A 24,111-nucleotide genomic window follows, 5' to 3' on the forward strand; every position below is an offset into this window, starting at 1 on the left:
AGTGATTGCTGTTATCTTAAATGCTTCGTTTCCTTCATTGTCTAGTGCTTGATAGATGCAACATCAACTAAGCAATGGAGTATTTTCTCAATAAGCAAATAGATGTCTTTCTACCATGTAGCATGCTTATTCATCTTACTACCCCTTTCGGCATTTTACTCAGGGGAATATAAATATGCAAGGGATGTAACAGACTACATCTAGCAACTCGAATTGTATTAACTAGTGCATGTAGATTGAAACTTACATCTTCAAAATTAACATTTGCATTGGTGCAGGCTAGTGTAATGACGTTAGACTTGGCCCTGGGTTCAGGTCTTAGCTCTGCTGCAATAGTATACAGAATACCTGTGCTTGGCCTATTGCTCAATATCCAAAAAAAACCAAAGTGCTGCACCAACAAGCACAGAAAAACCCCTCTGCAGCGTCACAAATTCAACTTAATGGTGTAATATTGGAAAGTGTCAATCACTTCTCCTATCTGGGCAGTTATCTGATGCCAAAATCCAGCACTGCCTGAGCTCTGAGAGTGTAGCTTTCTCCCAATTGAAGTGTAGAATGTTTGAGGACCAGGACATTTACAAGGAAACCAAAATGCTTGTTTACAAAGCTATCGTACTACCAACCTTACTGTTTGCTTATGAAACATGGACCACTTATAAACGCCATCTCCAACTCCTTGAAAGATTCCATCAACAGTGTCTCTGGAAATTTTTACACACCACTTGGGAAGACAGGCAAACTAATGCCAGTGTACTGGAAGAAGCAAAGATCACCAGTGTCAAAGCAATGATTCTTCAACATCAACTTCGTTGGACTGGTCATGCTGTTTGGATGTCTGATTATCATATTCCAAAGCAAGTACTCTATTTCAAACTTAAAAATGGAATGTGCCATGCTGGTGGTCAACAAAAGAGGTTTAAAGGCAAATCTAAAAAAAATGTAGTATAAACACCGACAACTGGGGAACACTGGCCTGCAAGCGTTCCAATTGGAGAACAGCCTTTACCAAAAGTGTCATGGGCTTTGAAGACACGGGAACTCAGGGCGAAAGGGAGAAACGTGCTAAGAGGAAGGCACGCTTGGCAAACCTCACCATGACCAATTCCTGCCCAGAAACTGTGGATCCAGAATTGGCCTCCAAAGTCACTTAAGGACTCACTGTTAAAACTGTGTTCATAGAAGACAATCTTACTCGGCTACAAGTGATCGCCAAATAAGACTAATATAATTTGATATTACCATATGAGACAAATGAAGCTATAGGACGTAGGGCACAATCCCTAAACACTGTAAAGCCACTTGGCCATGGGCAGGTCAACATAGCAATGTACAGCTCCAAAATATGTCTAGGAGGATTCACTGCATGGTTGGGGAAATGTAGAATTGTGCCAGCACAGAACTTTTGCGGTTCTTGTTGTTAATCACCAAAACATTTACATAACCTCAACTAACTTTCCAGGGGGCAAATGCAGACACTCAAGTCTCTCCATTTGGCCTGTGAGACTCTTCCCAGAACACATCCCCTCCTTTCCACATTCCCTCTCCGCAGGCCATTTCCCTCATCCCCACCCCAGCTTTGCACTCTACTTCCATGTTTTTGCTTGACTGGAATATGTATTTAAACGCTGATGAGACACAATCATCCTGATTTGAGCAGGCCCTCCCAGAATTACAGAAGCCATTCTGGCTTCTGATTGGATCCCGGAATGCCCCATTGTTTGGTCTTGCGCTCTTGCGCAAGTCAGCTAACTCGCACCACAGCACTGTACCAAAAGTCAGCTACATCCTACAACAGCTTGGGACCAAAAAAACGAGTGACCCAATTTTTATCAGCGGCATGTTGGAGGGTGTGATAATGCCTTAGGCTTGCCTGGATGGAGGACAGAGAGCTGTGTATGAAGAGTGTGTGTAGAAACTAGCCTACTATTAAACTTAGCACAAGTCTTCGCATAAGACTTTGCCGCTAAACAGCTGCACGATGGTCAAACACATTTAAAAATAATAATTCAAGTCCTTCCTATATCTCCATCCGCTGGACAAATTATGTAAGTAAAGAACTTTGTTATTTTTAAATTACATTTGAAAGACTCACTTTGTGCCCAGTGCTCCTCACATACGTAACAAAGCAGCAAAATTTTAAAAAGCAAACAGTAAGGCTGCTTGGGGAACAAGGATGCTCCAAAAGCCTTGGCTGGGTAGGTCTTGAGCTCTGTGCATCCTCAGAACTGATGTATGATATCTGCTGCAATGGCTGTGCCAGACAGGCCTCAGAACAAAATGTGGAGTACAAGCATTCCACATGGGGTTGGGTTTCAAGTAGTCCATTAAGTCACATCGTTTTTCTGCTTAGAAACACAGAGGAGTCGAATCTTTGCCATAGGAAGACTTCTGGAATAGGATTGGCGGATTGGAGGAGACAGCTGATTGCCAGAACGGTTTGCAGAGCTTCTCTGAGTTCAAACAGATTTACTATAAAGGGTGGGAGTTGGCGGGGAGGGGGAGTGTGTAGCATTGAAAGGTAAAGGTACCCCTGCCCGAGCGGGCCAGTCTTGACAGACTCTGGGGTTTGTGCGCCCATCTCACATCTATAGGCCGGGGGCCAGCGCTGTCCGGAGACACTTCCGGGTCACGTGGCCAGCGTGACAAAGCTGCATCTGGCGAGCCAGCGCAGCACACGGAACGCCGTTTACCTTCCCGCTGGTAAGCGGTACCTATTTATCTACTTGCACCTGGGGGTGCTTTCGAACTGCTAGGTTGGCAGGCGCTGGGACCGAGCAGCGGGAGCGCACCCCGCCGCGGGGATTCGAACCGCCGACCTTACGATCGGCAAGCCCTAGGCGCTGAGGCTTTTACCCACAGCGCCACCCGCGTCCCCGTGTAGCATTGAGGGGGGTTTAAAAAAAGAGTGCTTGGCATTTTCCTTGGGAGGCCTAGGCTCCTCCAGTAGCCCTAGTGGACCACCTTCTACCGTATGCCCCACAGTGCATTGTTAAACTATGGAATACACTTCTACGGAAGGCAGCAATAGACACCAACTTGGATGGCTCTAAGAGAGAATCAGGCAAAGTACAGTCTGGAGGAATTTTAACTTGCTGCAGCTGTAAGGTGTTTATTTTATGGTTGTATTTGCTGAGCCATTTTGCATTTTATATTTTTGCTTTATGGTTTCTGCATGTCAATAAACAACAGCTCGGTGATGACACGCAGACCAGTAGTGGCTGTGTGAGAAACGTGGAAAATCAGAGCGAAAGGGTCTGCAAAATTACCACCTTTTTTCCGCATGGAGGAAAACTCCTTTGTTTTAAGGGAGTTACATTCCAAAATAAGCCAATACAACATACAATGTGGTCTGTAAAGGCATCACACTTTATCAAACATGCCCCAATACCCTTCCCTAAAGAGCTTCTCCTACTGTTCTGGCTATGAGAGGGGTCCTTCCTACCTCTGATTGCTTTGATTAATTGTCCTTAGCAAAGTTTTGCCTGCCATGTGATGTGCAGAAGAATCAGAGATGCCTTCGCATTTTATGCTCTAACTTTCTTCAGAAGTGTCCAATTTAATTTTTTTAAAAAATGCAAACTAAGAGTCTGGAGTCCCAGCTGGCCTTAGGCCTCTCAAAATCGAACCCCTTCTGTCAGCAGCCCTGCCATCCCCCTTTTCAAGTTGGACTTGGTTTTCTGCCACATTTGTTTTTCAAACCCAGTCGTCATGAAATTCACATCTAAAAGGAATCTGGAGGAGGGCCGAACAAGTATGTGATTCCCTGACTATTGCACGTTTGAGAAGCCTCGATTAAGATTCTGTGGCTTTGCAATACCAGTTTTCAGAACCTCTTATTAAGATGTAATGTAAAGGAAACGGTTGCATAATTCTACCCTCAAACTCTTACACAGGTGCAGTACTATTATAATGGCAAAACCAATAATAACCTTGAATATATTATATTGTATTAGTAGAAAAACTCTGATCATACTGGGACAGCTTACTTGGGAAAGTGTAGCCGGTTGGTGTGTTTTATCAGCAATGCATGAGACGGCCACCTCTGTGGCAGGTTACATCATCACCTCTTTTTTGTATTCTGCTAGCATGAAGATTTCTATTTCAACAAGCCTTTGATTTTACTGCTCTTTAAATTAGTACATGTTAGACCTATCCATTCTTAAGGAAATCAGCCCTGAGTGCTCACTGGAAGGACAGATCCTGAAGCTGAGGCTCCAATACTTTGGCCACCTCATGAGAAGAGAAGACTCCCTGGAAAAGACCCTGATGTTGGGAGAGATGGAGGGCATAAGGAGAAGGGGACGACAGAGGACGAGATGGTTGGACAGTGTTCTCAAAGCTACCAGCATGAGTTTGACCAAACTGCGGGAGGCAGTGGAAGACAGAAGTGCCTGGCGTGCTCTGGTCCATGGGGTCACGAAGAGTCGGACACGTCTAAACAACTAAACAACAACAAAGCATGAAGATTTCTATTTCAACAAGCCTTTGATTTTACTGCTCTTTAAATTAGTACATGTTAGATCAGGTTCTCTTGTTTGATGCTGTTTTGGGGGAGTTATTGCTATGTATCTTTTTCTTTCTGGTAACTGAATTGTTACTGTATTAGAAGCTTTACTATGAAAATAAATAAAACTAAATCAGTATACCATTCCTTCTAGCTCATTTCTCTCCGACCTTGTGTTGTGCACTTGCCCACAGGCATGTGGCAACAGTAATAAGCTCCACCAGGCCTTTCCTATCAAGCATCCCTTGCCACCGTTTATATTCAGCTTCTGACCCAAGGTTAATTTTGCACAGGGCTCTCCTCTTCACCCACAACCTCCCTTATCATTCCCCTCACCCTTCATTACTCATACATAAAATTACCCCTTAAGCTCTTTGGAGGCAAGAACCATATGGTTTAATATAATGAAGTGCTTGGTGCTCACATGCTGATGGCACTAAAAACCACCATGACCTTATTAATGCTACATGAATATCTACAGAACAAAATCTGGACTAAGTCTCGCAATTACTTTAACAGGCAACAAGACACCCCCCAAGAGTTTTGCAAAATATATTCTAATGTTTCTGCCCCAACGTTTTCCAATCATTACCCGGGGGCACTAGAAGGCTTCGTCGTGTGTTGAAAGATATATGCCAAGTTCAATACCCGTAATCATAACATTAAATTTCAAGTATTTGGCAACAGTTGCTGCAGGAGCGCATGTTGGAGAGAAATTGCATCATCTTTCAGTGTCTTAAGTTTTAAAACATGTCCATTACAAATAAAGCATTTTATAAACCCTCAAAGCAAATACTACGAAAGTAAGATTTAATTTGCCGAACTCTTGCAGAACTTCCATGTGTGAGAGATGTTTTTGGTGGTGCCCTCAGAAAAATTATGCTAAAGTTTTCAACACAGCACTGAACACTAGATGAAGAAAGTTCTGAAATGAATAAATAAAACCCCTTCCATCTTAAAAATTAAAGTTTCTAGTCTGATCTATGAATTCGAAGATTAATTAATTGTATCTGTTAAAAAAAAGGTGTTACGACAGGAGAGATGGAGAGATGGATTCAGATTGCAATAATTTTCTTAAGCACTTTGGATAATGTAAATATTTGACCTGGTCATTCAACTAGTGTGTAAATTCAATTCACACATTGTCTGGCTTATTTCTTCCTGGCCCAGGAGGTAAAAAATATAGCCATAGCTACTTAGAGAACATTTAGCTGTGAGCAGAGCAAGACCTAGTCTATTTCTACCTGGCCTGGGACGTCAGGTCCTCAATCCTCTCCAGCTACAGAGGCTGCTCTGTTTGATTTTGCAAGACTTATTCCAGATTTTGATCTGTAGATATTGGCTCCTGCTGCAGGTGCAAGGCCTGATCCTGAAACTCTAGCTGGCTTTTTTCCACCTGACCTAGAAGAGTAGAGCCCTGACTGACTCCAGCTACAAAAGCTGCTCTGGCTGTTCAAACTAGAATATATTTTATATGTTCAGTGAAATGTTAATGTTTGTCTGCCAATAGAAAATACCATATTTAATAGAAAATACTATTTTTAGAAATGCACAATATATTTACAACAGTGGCTCTGAGGTACATATTTTCAATACGTACATATTGTACATATATAATTAATATATTTGTTTACTGAGCTTGTGAACAGCTTTTTAAACCTAGTGGACAAAATGCTAAACATGAACCTGGGAGTGCTGGGGTTCAAATTTCCCCTTTGCTATAAATTCAGAGACTAGCATTCACACCTAATTCTCACATTATACCTACTTCACAAGGTGAGAGAAAATAGGATTGTTCAGAATTCTGTAATGTGAATTCTTAACACCAGCCCTTGTTTTCCTTATACAGTGAGATACCAGAAGCGGTATAAAAAACCGCAACACATTAGAAGGCTTACAAAGCAAATAAATATAAGATTAGTTGTATTAATTACAAGAAAATATGAGGAAAGTTCACTCATAGAGTGACAGGAAGCTGAAGGCAGAATTATGTTTTGGATGACAGAAAAATCCAGGTCAATAAATTTTTAAATAGGATTTCACTGTCTGAAGGATTCAATGTATGTTTGTAAATGAATTACTCAGTTCAGTAGGATTCTAATCTAATAACTGTTTCAGTGAAAGCCTCATTCATAAACTTCCATATACTAATGATCAATGGATTGGTTTTATACGGTAGTCTTTGAACATGTGTTCAAATATGCTTCTTCTAGGATTTAAAATTTGATGGGTCAATACCTCTATTTATTTATTTTAGATAATATAGCTATAGTGAGAAAATCTATAAATAACACCCACTGGAGCACACTGCATATATTCTTAGGAGAAGAATTTCAAGGCATGATTTATGACACTGGTCCCAATTAGCCAAGGATAGCCAAGCCATGAACCCTCAACTTTTGAAAATGTCAATATCTCTGTGGTAGTTTTTATTATGTGAATGGTGCCACCATACCCTCCAGAGCAAACCCAGGATGCGCATCTTCCAGGCCATGCTCCTGTGTGAGTCACGTGACCCATGCGACTCCGTGTCAAAACTTGGAAAGCCTCCCTAATTGTGTTTGCAAAAAGCAGCTATCCAAACACATCTAAAAGCTGCCATATACTGCATGCAGCTTACAAAATATAAAAAGAAGCAACCAAAATATACTACTAAAAATACTTACAGAATTCATTCACTGAACTTAACCTTAAAAAAGTTTTGCCCACCCACAAGGAGTCATCAGGGTGGTCTAAACCACGTTTCAGCAAAGCCTATACAGTCTTGACCCATACTAATGATTGGCGGAGTTCCTCAAACCCCTTTACTTCCGTCCTAAGCCAGCTGTTTAAGATGATGCCAAAGGCAACACAGTATAAAACACATTTTGATGTGACTTGTAGATCTTTATCATTACATTCATAGAATGGCTTCTGAACATCTTTCACTCCTCTCCTACTAATTATACTAAACTGGCCTTCAAAGTGTCATAAACTACATTGCAAAAGTAATTTTTGCAAAGCCGCTCCCAGCATGACTAAGAAAACTGAATGGAACTCAGCAAAGAGTATAATGGAAACTGTCCATTTACCCAGAAGGCACACTGCGATTTATTAACACTTTTCTTCCAGTAAGTTCATACTTATTTACATATATAGAACCTTAACATTAATATCTACATTACCCACGCCCACTTGAACCGGAAAAGACACCACAAGTACTAAATGACATTGGATGGGATCCAAATAGCTCATAAGATTAATTTAAGGGGCTTGTGTTAAGCCAGTAAAATTTTTGATACTCCCCCCCCTTTGTCCAGCAGACCTCCCCCTTCCAATGCCAAATCACATACTACTTTTGAAACTCCCTTCAGTTTTAAAAGTATTTTACTATCTGGTATGAGGAGAGTGATGTTGCTCCTATTGAAGAAACAAGACGAAACCCTCTTGAGCTTATCTTAAGTCTAATTAAGTCTATCATACTTTTCCCCCACCAACCCCCCCCCCCCACTGACCTCTGTCAGCTATGTCCAGGTCAGTTTATTTTGGATTTAGCTGCCCTCTTGCAGGGCATAATAGCCACATACTAGGAAAACATAGCGCATGAAATGGGCAATAAAGTAAAAACATAATAACATTAATCAGGTTCTGCCACTGTGATGAGTGACTCATAAGGTCATGGCCCTAAAGCATTATGTGAGAAATAAGTAACTACATAGCAACTTAGTCAATGTCAGAGTTTATTTATATTTGCAATGCCGTCTAAAACTGACTAAAAGATTAAAAGCCTATTAAATAAAATTTATATATATGTAATGGTTTGGATTGTGAATGGGAAGTGTGTGTGTGTGTGTGTGTGTGTGTGTGTGTGATTTTCCACACATACCAAAACAAACATGATTTGCGGTCTTATTCTTGCTACCTATAAATGTTTGCATTTAATATTACTTTCACGTCATCCTTTAGTCAAGGTGATTTTCAGAATCCTAAATAGGAAACAACCCAACCATAAGATAATTAAAATTTAAACACACAAACAGCAATATTAAAGGAACAAGTGGTTGCACAAACTATTTTAAACTACAAATGTCGAACAGACTGAACAAAGCTTGGAAAGTAAGGAGCAGATCCAGGCAGAATAAATAAAGTGGTCTCTTGGAAATACAAGCTTAAAAGACTTATCCTGAGAGGTCTCCTAAGAGTAAAGGTAAGCTAGGCTCAGTCCAAGGCTGGAGGAGAAAGAATGTTCATGCTGTTTTGGATATATTAAATAATTCCAGGTACAACAGTTCATGTTTTCCATCACAGGATAATTAAGGCAGTCTTAGGAAATAAAGGGATGCGGGTGGCGCTGTGGGTTAAACCACAGAGCCTAGGGCTTGCCGATCAGAAGGTTGGCGGTTCGAATCCCCGCAATGGAGTGAGCTCCCGTTGCTCAGTCCCTGCTCCTGCCAACCTGGCAGTTCAAAAGCACGTTAAAGTGCAAGTAGATAAATAGGTACCGCTCCGGCAGGAAGGTAAACGGCGTTTCCATGCACTGCTCTGGTTCACCAGAAGCGGCTTAGTCATGCTGACCACATGACAGAGCAGCTGTACGCTGGCTCCCTCGGCCAGTAAAGTGAGATGAGCGCCGCAACCCCAGAGTCGGCCACAACTGGACCTAATGGTCAGGGGTCCCTTTACTTTACCTTTTAGGAAATAAAGGTGAGGGCTTGAGCCAATCAAAACAAGGTTCCATGTCCTGACCATATCTCGAACCTGAGTGCTCAGTGCAGAACAACGGAGAGGAGGATCCTATCCTTAAGAGGATGGTTGATTAGGTTTCCAGTGCAAGTAGTGCCAATTGGAAGGCGGCTTTTGTTTTCACCAGGGCTAATTGATGACCAAATAGAAATGTATGCTCATGTTGGCCACTGGGAAATAGATCAAGTGAAGGGTTAGTTATCTGCTATTCAGAGTGTTTGCCCTTCCCAGACACTGAGTGGTAAGTGTGTCTCCTATTAATGACAGCTATTGCATTGTATTGCTTTTTCTGTTGTGCTTAAAAGAGTGAATATAAAGGAGAAAAGGAATTGGGGAATGGTTACGGCACCAGCTGAACCAAGTACCTCAGTTACGCCATTAATAATGAGCAAGCTCATATCTTCAAGAACATTGGGATTCCCATTTATGTTACTTTCACCTTGCAGAGATTCAGTATGAGCCTGCTGAATCACACTTAAACTATAGCAATCTCAGGTTCATAGAGAGCAACTCCTGGCTGCTAGCCGGAGAAAGAGAGCTGTGCATCATCAGTATATTGATCACACAGTGCCCTTGATGGTTTCTCTCCATGGTTTCATAATGATACTGAAAAGTATCAGCCACACTATCAATCAGCAGTGAGCACATGTTGATCTCCTAAGGCTACTTTCTGAGTTCGCTTTGAAAGGAAGTTGGGGGGCTAACCCTTATCTCTCCATCCATTGTTCAAGACAGCGGAATACATTGCTGTAGACCACAATATCAAAACCTGGTGAGAAGTTCAGAAGAATCAACAGGGGAAAACTTCCCTAGCCTATTTTCAGAATCTAACCTTAGCGCAGTTCCACTAAAGTTTACATATCAAGCCATGAATCACTCTTTTCTGCCAGCCAGTGGCGTAGCATGGGGGGTGCAGGGGGGGCCGGCCGCACCGGGCGCAACATCTGGGAGTTAGGGGGCGCAAATCCACGGGTTAGGGGGCGCAAATTACTTGCCTTGCCCCGGGTGCTGACAACCCACGCTACGCCACTGCTGCTAGCCCCTACTAGATGTACCCACATACTGTATCAGATAAGTAAAACAATAAAGGTTTGGGAAGACATTAAAGAAAAGTAATGTGGATAGATTCCTTGCATTTTCTCTCTTAAGGCAGAAAACAGTTTCAGGAAGAAAACAGTTTGAAGCAATTCAGGGAGATCATTATAACAGGCTCCAAAACCCCAGTTGGGTGCATCAATGGAACTCCAAAAAGAAGAAATTCATGTCTTTGTCCACCTTTCAACTGAACTTAGCGGTTAGCTTGAAGGCAGCACAAAATGATCATCTGGGGTACATTAACTTCTGTATTAGTCTATTTATGTTCCTGAAATATGGCAGCCAGTGATCGAGTTTAGACAAACGTTAGCCGAAAATGGTTTTATTCTCTAATCCACTTTTTATTGGTTAGAAGGAAAACATAATGGATCATATTTAATGCTACAGCAAAGAAATACATACCATTCTAAAAATATTTGGCATCAAAATTGCACTAGCATATTTACTCAGTGGTTACACTGGAATTTCTGAGGGGGAGAGGAAAGTCATTTCTCTTGACTATGACAATTTTAATAGGAAACTTAAACAGCAAACCTAACCCAAGTTACATTCCTTTATTTCTGAACTAGGATGCACACAAATGTATATCAAATTGCTTACCTGCTGGAATCATTGTTTGCTGAGAGTCAAAGTCTGTATTTAGAGACATCCGACCCCCTTTGGCCAATCTATCGTAGAGCAAGGTTATGTGTTTCTTCAGTTTATTAGTGTCCTTGGGGATACACAGCTGATTGGTAAGTGTCAGTGCGTGGTCTTTCGAACTCTTGGACAAACACGTTTTCAACAAGTGAGAGACAGACGCATCCACGATTTCTTCCCAGCCCTGAAAGAGAAAAATATTTCTAAATTAAATGGAAAACATGCACTTTACTCCGGTAAAGAATGCACTAAGAAGATTAAACAAAAAAATTAAAGGAAAAGGTTTAAATTATGATACTGAAATGGGCTTAAACGATTTACTAAACATATTTGTAAAATGAAAACAAGCAGCAAGAAAAAACTAAGGATTCTAAATATAAAGAAATGAACTAAATATACAGAATAGTTAATGTTAAAAGTGAGAGTATTTAACAATAATAGATTAAATAGGTTTGGTTTTCCAGTTTTTCTGGTACAGTAACTTTTCAGTTCTTCATACTGGTTTTCTTTCCACACAAAATAGCTCCTTAAACGACAACAAAATGCAGTTTTGAAATGGTTGTGTTCTATCTTTCTTATTTTTAAGAAATTAGCATGTGTGACTGAGACCAAACACATATACTTCTTATACCACGAGCCACTGGAAACTGCTAGTTGGTTCCCTGGACATGAACTGAGTTCCATACACATTTCACACATATTTGAAATTCCTTCACAGAGAGACTCCAGCATGAAACTGCTGAATTAGAATCAACAAGATTTTGACTGTTTGGGTTTGAAGAGAGACAACAGTTTCCTGTGCCACTACAGCTATTCAGGATTAACACAACAAATCTGCAATGGATGTATTATCACCAATGACTGCTATTATGAATGATTACTATGCTTATTTTGCAAACATTTAAGGTTTAATGTAACTTTCACAAGCTGTCCTTCCTACATTTCATGACCATTTAATAGTAATAAAAACCCCCACAGGTGCATATATACACAACCCCCCCCCCCTGCAATTCATGCCATAAGGAATTAAGTATTTTAGTGTCACAAGCCTAATTGTTGGTTTAGTTCATGGGTAGACAAAGTAAGGCCCGGGGGGGTGGATCTGGCCCAATCGCCTTCTAAATCCAGCCACGGACGGTCCGGGAATCAGCGTGTTTTTACATGGGTAGAAGGTGTCCTTTTATTTAAAATGCATCTATGGGTTATTTGTGGGGCCTGCCTGGTGTTTTTACATGAGTAGAATGTGTGCTTTTATTTCAAGTGCATCTCTGGGTTATTTGTGGGGCATGGGAATTCATTCATCTCCTCCCCCCCCATATAGTCCGGCCCCCCACAAGGTCTGAGTGACAGTGGACTGGCCCCCTGCTGAAAAAGTTTACTGACCCCTGTTTAGCTCCTACATGCTAGCACAGGTTTCCCTCTAAACATTCTTTGTGAGAAACATGAAGGCTGCTTGATAAGGACTTAGGCTGAGAAGCAATGGACACACAGGGGCCTTTTTGGCCCGCCTTGCACTGCAATCCATGATGCCCCTGAATATCAGCTCCTATTGGCCCATAGACAGACTGTAGAGGACGCTATCAGAAGACAAAACTGGCAAAAACAAAAAAACCCATGCTTCCTAGCACATGGGGTTAGTTCTCAGCCTGTATGTCCCGTTTCATTCTTTATGAAATATTATAAAGGGTAAAGGGACCCCTGACCATTAGGTCCAGTCATAACCGATTCTGGGGTTGCAGCGCTCATCTCGCTTTATTGGCCAAGGGAGCCGGCATACAGCTTCCAGGTCATGTGGCCAGCATGACTAAGCTGCTTCTGGTGAACCAGAGCAGCGCATGGAAACACCATTTACCTTCCCGCCGAAGCGGTACCTATTTATCTACTTGCACTTTGACGTGCTTTCAAATTGCTAGGTTGGCAGGAGCAGGGACCGAGCAACGGGAGCTCACCCTGTCGTGGGGATTCGAACCACGACCTTCTGATTGGCAAGTCCTAGGCTCTGTGGTTTAACCCACAGCGCCACCCACATCCCTATGAAATATTATAATCATCAACATTTTCAAAAGTGAGTGTACCACAGCTTCCATGAATACAATAGACATTTCTCTCTCCTGTAACAAGGCATTAAGCACTCCCTTAATCAATCCTGCTAAATTTAATCAGCCAGTATGGGCAAGGGTGAAGAGGGCATCTCATAAGCCTGAGCCCGGTAACTGTCTTATCCACCTCATCAGGGCCCAGCAACTGAAACTGATCCCACAGTCTGAACATCTCCCCCAGATATGTGCTCTTAACCTAATGCCACAATATTAACAGCTTTGCGATGTTACAAAATTATATTACTATAATATATTGTATGCTGGTGTGTGCAGGGGATAGAAGCCACTGTAAAATAATGTACCCATATCATGAAAAAAAGGATTAATACACAAGCTAACATTGTTGTCATCACTGCAGACAAACATTAGCACACACACCGAAAGTATGAAAGTAATTTTGTTTGATAAACTGTGTGCCTTGAAATTACAGAGAGAAAGAAAGAACTCAGTACAGTAGTTTGGATTGTAAATCATATTGGTCAACAATATAATAGCATACAAGGTAAATACAGTTTTGGGACATGTTTTAAAAAGGCAGTATGTAACAGCTTCCCTGGTTGGGTCCCATTTGGAGCTCTGGGTCAGAGAACTGTCTTTAAAATAAAGATTAGCTGAATGCTTTAATCACCCCATATATAATTTAAAGGTTGTGCATTCCAGAGTCTTCACCATTAAAATACACTAACCTCTCACATACTATTCACAATTTGGATCCTTGCTATGTTCTGAACCCAAACTATTTGTTGCCTTTGTTGAACAACTGTTCGTTGAAAACAAGCTATTACTATAGGCAGCACTAAAACCTGTGTTTTAGACAACCAAAGTCTGATTAGAGTCACCAGCAGGCACTATGTAGAAACTGTGTTTAAATGACTGATCATCTAAAGATAGCAGGTGTAGATCATTGCTACATGGTGGCTACATGATGCTCATAGACTGAGTACTGATATTCTTGGATCAATTATTATTAAAGGCTTTATTCCAGAATTCACTGCAGCCCCCAAACAGACCTGGTTACAGATTACACAGTTCAGAAGTCACAACAGAGCTCTATGATACATGCTAAGCAGAAGCTAAGATGATGTCCCAACACTTGACACATCCCCTGAACACCCCTTTTGAAGAGTTGGACGGGCGCAGTCATTCACGCACTTGCCTTCCCAATCACTCTTATGAGTAGGTTGGTTCTACTTGTGCTAGAGCAGCCATCACCACATCTTTGGCTATGGAGGCAGATCCTGAAGCTGAGACTCCAATACTTTGGCCACCTCATGAGAAGAGAAGACTCCCTGGAAAAGACCCTTATGCTGGGAAAGACTGAGGGCACAAGGAGAAGGGGACGACAGAGGACGAGGTGGTTGGACAGTGTTCTCGAAGCTACCAGGATGAATTTGATGAAACTGTGGGACGCAGTGGAAGACAGGCGTGGTCCATGGGGTCACGAAGAGTCGGACACGACTAAACAACAACAAACTTTAGACTGATTTCATAAACCTGTTACGGTCTACCCAGGGAAGTTTTAGGCTGATTGAAAGAGGGCAACATTGTAGAAAAAATACCCCATTATCTGGTGGCAGCAAGTTATTAAGTAGGGAAAGGACAGGCATACATACAGGGGGCTACACTCTCTTGTCACTGGATTCCAGCAGCACAGGACTCAGGGTGGAGGCTGTCACATGCATTTTGTAAGTACTGAGTTTAAGAATTTAGTTAGTTCTACTAGGAAGAGGCAAAGGCCTAACCATTTCAGCAACTACGGTCCAAATTCTTAGATCAGTTACTCTGTACTGAAGATACAAGTGCTTTTATGCAGGAACAAAAATTAAAAATAAGATGCACAAAACCCACACAGCATGGTCCTTTCCTCTTCTGGAATTATATTTCTAGTTTGCAGATCCCATTCTTCTAGTTCTGTGCTAAAATGTCATGCCAAGAGCGGAATCTCCCAGATGAAGCTAACTGGCTTATTTTGGCATGAATTTACTAATTTACTTTGGCATGAGTTTTCATAAGCAGAAGCCTACTTAATTAGATGTATGAAGTTGAATGGAAATGCAGTGAGTTCATACTCACAAGATAAACCTTGTTAAAGCAAAAATTACCTGCTTACCTGGAAGTAAGCATCAATGGATGTTACTTTCGAGTAACCATGTGCAAGGTCACACTGTAGAACACCCATTGTATTATAATACTGCATACCCAAATGGCTACACAATTATATTACTAAAATATTTTAGACCAATTTCTCAGTCATGGTTAAACCATCAGGAAATGTTACATTTGCACTAGGCGCAAGTGAGCTAACTCTGAAAGATGGTGAATGAGAAGTGTTCCATGTAAGTGAAATTGCTCTCTAGGCACCTCTCCATTTAAAGCCTGTAAACCATGAAAAAACTGATAAATCTTTTGGCTTCCACATCAAGTCTTAGTGGAAATAACACAAAAAAGATAGAGTTCACAAGTGCCAACTGTGGTTAATTCTGTTTCTGTCTGATAGAAAATAAAAATTACAAATATTTTCATTTACTGGGTTGGGGGGGGAAGCTTCATTTTCTTCTGCATGTTGTTCTGTGCAAAACAGCACATAATGTATATGACAGGGAAGCTGAATTAAAAAAGTACCCTTCACATTATATCAACCCAGTGAAATTGATTGTAGGGCAACAGAAGGTAAAAATATAAATGCCAAGACAATAATTTGTATTATTTGGTTTGAAGATAAGAATATGGTTTTAAGAGATAAAAACATTAAATTAAAAATAGGCAAACAAAATTGTAAGCAAAATCTAAGTTGTCCGAAGGTCTCTGGATCAGGGATGGGGCAAATTTTGTCAACGGTATTAAAGAGAAGATTGCTTTGTCTATGCTTAAGAAATGGCTACTGTCTCCTAAAGGTCTAATGTGATGGCAGGGCAGATAGGACTAGAGACTCTTGCCACTTTGTGTCAGCTTTAAGCTTCAGAACTAAGCTTCCCTATCTAATTAACACCATCAAAGGTCAACTGTGACTGTAGACACAAATTAATTATTTTGGTGTTAAGAAAGATTTCTCTGTCACTAACCTGCTTGGATAAACAACAGAAAGCATGACAGCTTCACAGCAACCTACCCCCCCAATATGCTAAAATCCTTTACCGAAGGAATGCAAAACTGTGTTGTTGCATATGAAAACATACAAATTAAGGATGCTTAACCATACAAATTAAACTCTGAATCAATCATATGTCAAATAAATGTCCAGAAAACAAGAAGCCATGTGTCAGGGGATGGTTAGCTGCTTGTGCTTAAAATTGTGCCCCTTCAGAGTTTGTGCGACCCCACAAACCTCTGTGTGTGACAGAGCTCCTCAGACATGTCTGCTCTAGTCACTAGTAGAGTCTGACAGTGGCTGTCTGCGGAAGCGCTTCCAGCAAAGAAGTTCCTTAACGGAAACGCGTCTCCTGGACTCACGACGTGGCAGCTTCCGGCGCAGCATGGGTCTCCCTGCAGTTGCTTCTGACACCTCCCCGCTATTTTCGCTCGAAGTGTCTCTCACCCCTTTCTCTCCCCTGCTGCTTCCTGCCTGGGCTGCTGCGTCTCTCTCAGCATTACTGAGATCCTCCTCCAGAGACCCCGCGCTCCCCCTGCTGGTCCCTGCTTTGGCTGTTGACTCTCTCCCAGTCTCTGGGAGCCTTACCACTTCCCTTTCCTCCGATGTCAGTTCCCTGACATCCACCTCCCCTCCAGGGCCCCCCTCTCCCCCGCCCCTACTTTCTCCTCTGGGCGGTGAGGAGCTGAAACCCCTAAAAGAATCCTCTTCATCTTCAGACGTCTCGAACAATTCCCTCCATCGGTCTTCGTTCCGACTCGCTGAATCCTCCTCCACCTCGGAATCAGCGAACCCCTCCAACTCTTCTTCGTCGTCGGTGGTGGCGAAGTATTCCCTCCGGAACCTCGCCACTGGCTGGGGTTTTCTAGGGAATCTCTGATGAAAAGTTTCAATCAAAACCTCGTCATCTACCTCCTCTGCCCTGACCCAGGTGTTTTCCGACTCCGGCTCCCCTTCCCACATTACCAAATACTCTACTTGCTCTCCCCTCCACCTGGAATCGAGAATCTCCGCTACATGGTAGCTGTGTTCTTTTTCCTCCATAGCTGGTCCCCTATTGACCCTCCCCTCTCTGTCCCCTATATACGGTGACAGCAATGATCTGTGGAACACTGGGTGCAACTTCATGTGGTTCGGTAACCGGAGTCTGAAAGCCACTGGGTTGACCTGTTGCGTGACTTCAAATGGGCCCAGTCTTTTGGGTCTTAACTTCTTACAACCTCCTTTAAATGGTAACCCTTGGGTGGACAGCCACACCTGGTCCCCCACCCTAATGCTTTCCCCTTCCCTTCTGGTTTTGTCTGCCTGCCTCTTATATTCCTCCTTCGCCCTGTTTAAATTAAGTTGGAGCTGGCGATGGATCGCTTCCATTTCTTCAACGAACTGTTCTGCGGCAGGAACGCTCCAGTTCTCCCCCTCCCCCCCTGGGAAGGCTCGGGGATGACACCCGTGATTGGCCAAAAAAGGGCTCATCCCCGTGGACACGTTCTCTGCATTGTTATAGGCAAATTCTGCCAACGCCAGCTTCTCCACCCAATCATTCTCTCTGTCATTCACATAACACCTCAAATATTGCTGGAGGACACCATTAGCTCTTTCCGCCTGCCCATTGGTTTCTGGATGACGGGCAGTGGAAAAATTCACCTCTACATGCAATAAGCTCATGAGCTTCCTCCAGAACCTGGAAGTAAATTGTTTCCCTCGGTCCGAAACCACCCTCAAGGGGGCACCATGCAACCTAAACACATTTTCCACAAACAATTTAGCGGTTTCTTCTGCTGTGACCGCATGTGAGCAGGCTATAAAGTGGGCCATCTTGGTTAACAGGTCTACCACAACCATAATGGCTGTCTTCCCTTTGGACCTGGGCAGATCAGTCATGAAATCTATTGCCACTGCCTCCCATGGTCTTTCCGGCGTGGGTAGTGGTTCTAATAAACCTGCCGGTGCCCGCCTCTCCCCCTTGGCTCGTTGACATCGGTCACACCCTCTCACATATTCACGCACATCTTCCCTGACCTTGGGCCACCAGAATTCCCTGGTAACCAGCCACATGGTTTTGTGTTGCCCAAAATGCCCTGCTGTGGGGCTATCGTGCAGTTGCTTGAGTACCTTTTCCCTCAATTCCCCTTCAGGTATGTATAACGCTCCCTTGTAGTACAACGCCCCGTTTCTCTCCTCAAAACCCCCGGGTTTGTCTCCCTCCCTCCTGAGACCCCTGAGTTTGTCCTGGGCGTATTCATCCTGCACCGTTCCCTCTACCAGTTCCCTTTGCCCCACCAAAGCCGCCCCACACACCCAGCGGTCCTCGGGAATAACATGGGTCTCTTCGGGTGCACCCTCTCCCTCCAAATATTCAGGTTTGCGTGAGAGAGCGTCCGCCCTAACGTTCTCCGGGCCTGGTACGTAACAAATCTCAAAGTTAAATTTGGAGAACTCCTGGGCCCATCTCAACTGCCTTTGGTTGAGCACTCGCGCAGTTCTCCAATACTCTAGATTCTTATGGTCCGTGCACACTTGCACCTTCTGTTGTGCACCAATTAGTAGATGCCTCCATCTCCGGAAGGCCTCATAAATCGCAAGAAGTTCCCGGTCGTGCACCGTGTAGTTTCTCTCAGATTTGTTCAGCTTTCGCGAAAAGAAGGCACACGGTCGCCACTCTGACCCCTCCTTCCCCGGCTGCAGAAGAAGCACCGCCCCTATGGCTCTGTCCGAAGCGTCTGTTTCGACCCTCAGCTTTTTTTGTAAATCCACATGTAGAAGTTGTTCGTCAGAGGCGAAGGCCCTTTTCAGTTCCTCAAACGCTCGCTCCGCCTCCCCCGTCCAAACAAACTTCTTTTTGCTGCTGAGACAGTCCGTGATGGGCGCCGTCAGGTGGGCGAAGTTTCGGATGAACTTACGATAAAAGTTTCCAAACCCTAGGAACCTCTGCACATCCTTCTTGGTCTTGGGTGTTTTCCATTCCAGCACCGCTTGAACCTTGCCGGGGTCCATGGCCAACCCCTTGTCTGACAAGCGGTACCCCAGGAATTCCACCTCCTTGGTATGAAACTGACACTTTTCCAGTTTCACCCACAGTCTGTTGGCTTGCAGCCTGCTCAACACTTCTCTGACGTCTCTCACATGTTGCTCCTCATTCTCCGAATACACCAACACGTCATCTAAGAAGGCCACGCAATTCTTGTAGAGCAAAGGCCCCAGTACATGGTTCATAAAGGCTTGAAAACACGCGGAGCCTGTTTGTAATCCAAAAGGCATAACGAGGTATTCAAATGCCCCCAAAGGGGTGAACATGGTGGTCTTCCATTCATCCCCTTTCCTTATACGTATCAGGTTGTACGCCCCCCTTAGGTCCAGCTTTGTAAAAATCTTTCCTTTTCGCACCCTGGTCAAAATATCATCAATCCTGGGCATAGGAAAAGCCGCCGGCTCTGTCACTGCATTTAGGGCCCGAAAGTCACATACCAGCCTCGGCTTGTCCGTGTTTTTTTTATCCACAAAAAACACTGGGCTACCCCCCGCTGCCTTGGACTCTCTGATGAAGCCTCTCTTCAGGTTCTTGTCAATGAACGCTCGCAACTCCTGCATCTCCCTGTCTGACATGGCATACAACTTGCCTACAGGAAGCTGTGCTCCAGGGAGTAAATTGATCTGGCAATCAAAGGGCCTATGCGGGGGTAGTTGGTCCGCTTCCTTCTCGCTGAACACGTCGCTGAGATCAGCATACTGTGGTGGCACCTTCCCCTTCTCCATCACTTCCGTCCCTGCTAGGGTGGCTTGGGCCCCTGCTGACCCCTTTTCCGCCCTGCAGTGTTCTAAGCAGTGTGCGGAACCGAAGGAAACCACTCTTTGATGCCAGCCCACCAGCGGATCATGTAGGGCTAGCCAGCTCATTCCCAAAATAATGGGAGCGCCTCCCAAGGTGGCCACATTAAACGCTATCAGTTCTGTGTGCCTTGCCACCCTCATTATCATTGGGACGGTCTGCAAGCTGACGCCTCCTCCCAACAGTTCCCTGCAATCAATCGTGGTCACCTGCAGGGGGTTGCTTAAAGGGATAGTCTGTATCTGGTGTTCAGCAGCAAACTCCTTGCTCATGAAATTGCAGGAGCTGCCTGAGTCCAACAGCGCCTTTATTTTTAGGGGGTGTCCATTTTGCAGCTCTAGCGACACTTCAATCACTAGAGCAGGTCGAGGAGCTTCTGGCACTGGCACTTGGGGAAGGGGCACTTTCACTGCTCTTTGGCCTGACTGCAGTGCCCTGCTGGCAACCAGGCGTTGGCTTTTACCTGCTCCGTTTCTCCCTGCTCTTCCCCCTCAACAGCTCCCACCATCCCTTGCCATTCCTTCCTCTGGGGGCAGACTCTGGCAAAGTGGCCTGGCTGTTGGCAGAGATAGCATTTCCGGGCTCCCTTTCCCTCCTTCTTCGCCCCCTCACTGGGCTTTGAAACTGCGCGCGCGCGGGCTGTTCCGATTTCCATCGGCTCTGCCGGCGGGAAAGCTGGCTCAGGAATGTCTGGAATGCGTAACTCCTTCCAACGTTCCCCTCTCCCTTCCCGCCTCTCCAAGGCTCTTGCCTCCTGGCGCGCTCCAATGGTCAGCGCAGATTTGGTCAGCTGATCCATAGACCCCGCCCTGGGGCTCCTGGCCAGCTCGTCTTTCACAGCTGAAGAAAGACCTTCTTCAAATAGCATCTGAATGGGTGCCGCCGATAAATCCCACCCCAATCTGTGAATCAGCATGGTAAATTCAGTCCAGTACTCACGGACAGATCTGCTTCCCTGCTTGCAAGCCATTAGCTGTCTGCGTACCAACCCTTCCTCAATATCGCTGGAAAACATGATATCCATTGCACGAAAGAATTTCATAGTGTCCTTTAGGATATCGTTGTGCGTTGCCATCAGGGGTCGAACCCAGTCCCGCGCCCCCTTCTCAAGATGCCCAATTACGAACGCAACTCGCGATTCCTCATCAGGGAACTCATCAAACTGCACATTCAGAGCATATTGCATCTCAGTCCTAAAGGCATGGTAATCCTTGGGGTCCCCCCCAAACTTCTGCACCAATCCTGGTACCTTTCTGGGGAACTGAGTGGTTCTCCCCTTTTTGTCAGCATCCTGAGCCCTTCTCTCCTCGAGCCTCGCCGTCTGCAGCGCAAGTTGGACCTCCAGAGCTTGATACCTTTCTTCCAAGCTTGGACCAGCTCCAACCCCTGCGTCTCCGGTTCCGACTGGGTTGCTCATGATGCTTTCTCCTGCACAGGCAGCGTACAGAGACTGTCAGACTGCTGTCAGGAGATGGTTAGCTGCTTGTGCTTAAAATTGTGCCCCTTCAGAGTTTGTGCGACCCCACAAACCTCTGTGTGTGACAGAGCTCCTCAGACATGTCTGCTCTAGTCACTAGTAGAGTCTGACAGTGGCTGTCTGCGGAAGCGCTTCCAGCAAAGAAGTTCCTTAACGGAAACGCGTCTCCTGGACTCACGACGTGGCAGCTTCCGGCGCAGCATGGGTCTCCCTGCAGTTGCTTCTGACACCTCCCCGCTATTTTCGCTCGAAGTGTCTCTCACCCCTTTCTCTCCCCTGCTGCTTCCTGCCTGGGCTGCTGCGTCTCTCTCAGCATTACTGAGATCCTCCTCCAGAGACCCCGCGCTCCCCCTGCTGGTCCCTGCTTTGGCTGTTGACTCTCTCCCAGTCTCTGGGAGCCTTACCACTTCCCTTTCCTCCGATGTCAGTTCCCTGACACCATGTTTCTGATTTAAGCAGATACCCATGTGATAGGATGCTATTTGTGTTAGGCAGAAGATAATAATTCTCTACAGCTTAAAGCATACAAAATGTTATAAAAAGCCATTCTACACCAAATAAAATTCTACTACAATATACAGCCAACCTCATGATGTAAAACTGAATAAAGAGTAAAATACAAATCACTGGAATCCCCTCTCCGACCACAGTGCCACTCAACTGCATGGGGTAAATCTGAACACAAGCTAGAAGCCATTCTGAAAACATTGATGGAATGTCAAAAGCATCCCCTTACAAACCAGAAATGCCCTTCTCTTTAAATTACATTCAGATTTCTCTGGTACTATAACTTCTGTATGGAATTATTGCAGCATCCAAGTGGGGGAGTTATTTTATTATTTTGGGTTTTTTTGCTCCAATTTCAGGTTTTCAGTTTAGCACATCACACCACTTATATATGATGTCCTGGAATGTGACATTGCATATTGTGGGATATATGTATAAAGGGGCCACAGAAGGGCAAGTACTAAAATTGCACCTCTTGTCTGAAGGCATCAAACAGATTTCCCCATGTTGTTACTAGAAAACGTCTCAAAGCATTACATTAAGAGAAGGCCAAGCAGATTGTATGATTTATTTTAAAAACCTACAAGTTTAACCATTCAGAACCATTCCACTCCAGATATCTGAGAAATCCCAGCCTTTTTCAGATCCAGTTCACCTGGCTTCTAGAGCAACAGTGGACATTAGCATAATTTCTGATGACCTTTTTCATGCATCATATTTTTATGGGTGCATGTGAAACACAGAGAAGAGTGCCTTCTCTGAAACAAACCCACAGCTATGGAATTTCACTGGATATGCATCAAATCTCAACATTGCAGGCTTTTTAGAAGGCCTAAAGATCTACCTTTTTCTGTTGGACTTGCAGGCGTGATACTTGTTAGATGGCTGATGGTCCGAATTATTATTTTTTTACCAGCTAAGTTAAAAAATATATGTATTTGATAGTTTAAAGTTTCAAATGTTTGTATTACTGTGATTGTTATGTTTAGCAGTTTTTGACTGTAAGATGCTCTAGATAGGCATTTGCCCAGATAAGCGCCATAATATTCTGCATAGATATTTGCTTCAAAGTGTGTGCCAGCCCAGGCAGTATGTCTATGTGAACTCATTGAGGGATTATAATCGGGCTTAGGCTCCAGGACAAGGGATTCTCTCTACAGGACTCCACACTCCTCATCATGAAGGTGGAGACTGATAAATGTAGTCAGGCCAAGGGATAAAAGGGTTCTGTTGAGAAGAAGCACTCTCAAACAAGTGGTCTGCTCCCTGGGCTCTCTCCAGGGTCCTGAAAAACCTGTTATTGGTCTTGTTGTCTTCAGGCATCCTATCCATGCTGGTTGCAGCCTGAAGATGAAACATGCTCGCTGGACATTAATATCCAATATCTAGAATAACTCCCATGTTTGAGGCATTTGTAATAAGTGAAGAGCACTAATCCACTATATATGTTGAAGTCTAACTCCCTCAGATATCTGATTATTTGCACCTCATCAGGCACTGCTGATCACTATGCCATGTGACCAAGGAATGTCACTATGGCTTCTCAGTGAATAACCTTCACTAACCCACCCAGGCTGGCCACTGACTGTTCCTAGACAGCAAGAAATATAACATGACTTCCAATCTCAGTGGAAATTTGCTTGAGCAACAAGGCCTGCCTGAGCTCTTGAATATTGTGTGTTTCTGGGTCCGGCTCTTTCACCCTGGCTTCTAGCTTGTTCTCAAGTCCTGCCTTTTGATTTGCCCTCTGATCTCAATTGCTGTTTAATCCTGACTGCTCTTCAATCCCAACTCCTGGCTCCTGGCTCACCCTAGAATGCTGCTCACACCCCAGCACCTTGTTTAGATAGATAGATAGATTCTTTATTGTCATTACACAAGTGCAACATTGCACAAAGTGCAACGAAATTGGATGCCATCCCTTAAAACAACAAAAGCAAGACAACAACAACAACCAAACAAACCACATTCCAGCCACACCCACACCACACCCATCAGACTCCCAGGTCACACTAACGAGTTACAGCATTCAAAAGGGCCACAGCTCTTGGATAGAAACTGTTTTTCAGTCTATTTGTCTTTGACTTGATGTTTCTATATCTTCTGCCAGAAGGCAGTAGTGCAAACAGACAGTGTCCCGGGTGAGATGAA

The 24,111-nt window shown here is 44.0% G+C and overlaps 1 protein-coding gene and 1 long non-coding RNA gene across 4 annotated transcripts in view; one reads left to right on the forward strand and one right to left on the reverse strand.

The window, feature by feature from the left end:
- Window positions 1-24,111, reverse strand: part of BBS9 (Bardet-Biedl syndrome 9) — a gene marked incomplete at its 3' end in the record, with an annotated part of 242,334 nt that overhangs the window by 117,081 nt on the left and 101,142 nt on the right. For all 3 annotated transcript variants that reach the window (XM_082192767.1, XM_082192765.1, XM_082192766.1), the window contains exon 20: window positions 10,925-11,147. In XM_082192767.1, the coding sequence (XP_082048893.1) occupies window positions 10,925-11,147 (223 nt within the window). The remainder of the gene's footprint in view (window positions 1-10,924; window positions 11,148-24,111) is intronic.
- The window catches only part of LOC309515289, a 235,309-nt gene that overhangs the window by 7,641 nt on the left and 203,557 nt on the right, over window positions 1-24,111 (forward strand). The window lies entirely within an intron of this gene.

This window comes from Podarcis vaucheri, assembly GCF_965113315.1.
Source record: "Podarcis vaucheri genome assembly, chromosome: 12".
NCBI classification, from domain to species: Eukaryota; Metazoa; Chordata; class Lepidosauria; order Squamata; family Lacertidae; genus Podarcis; species Podarcis vaucheri.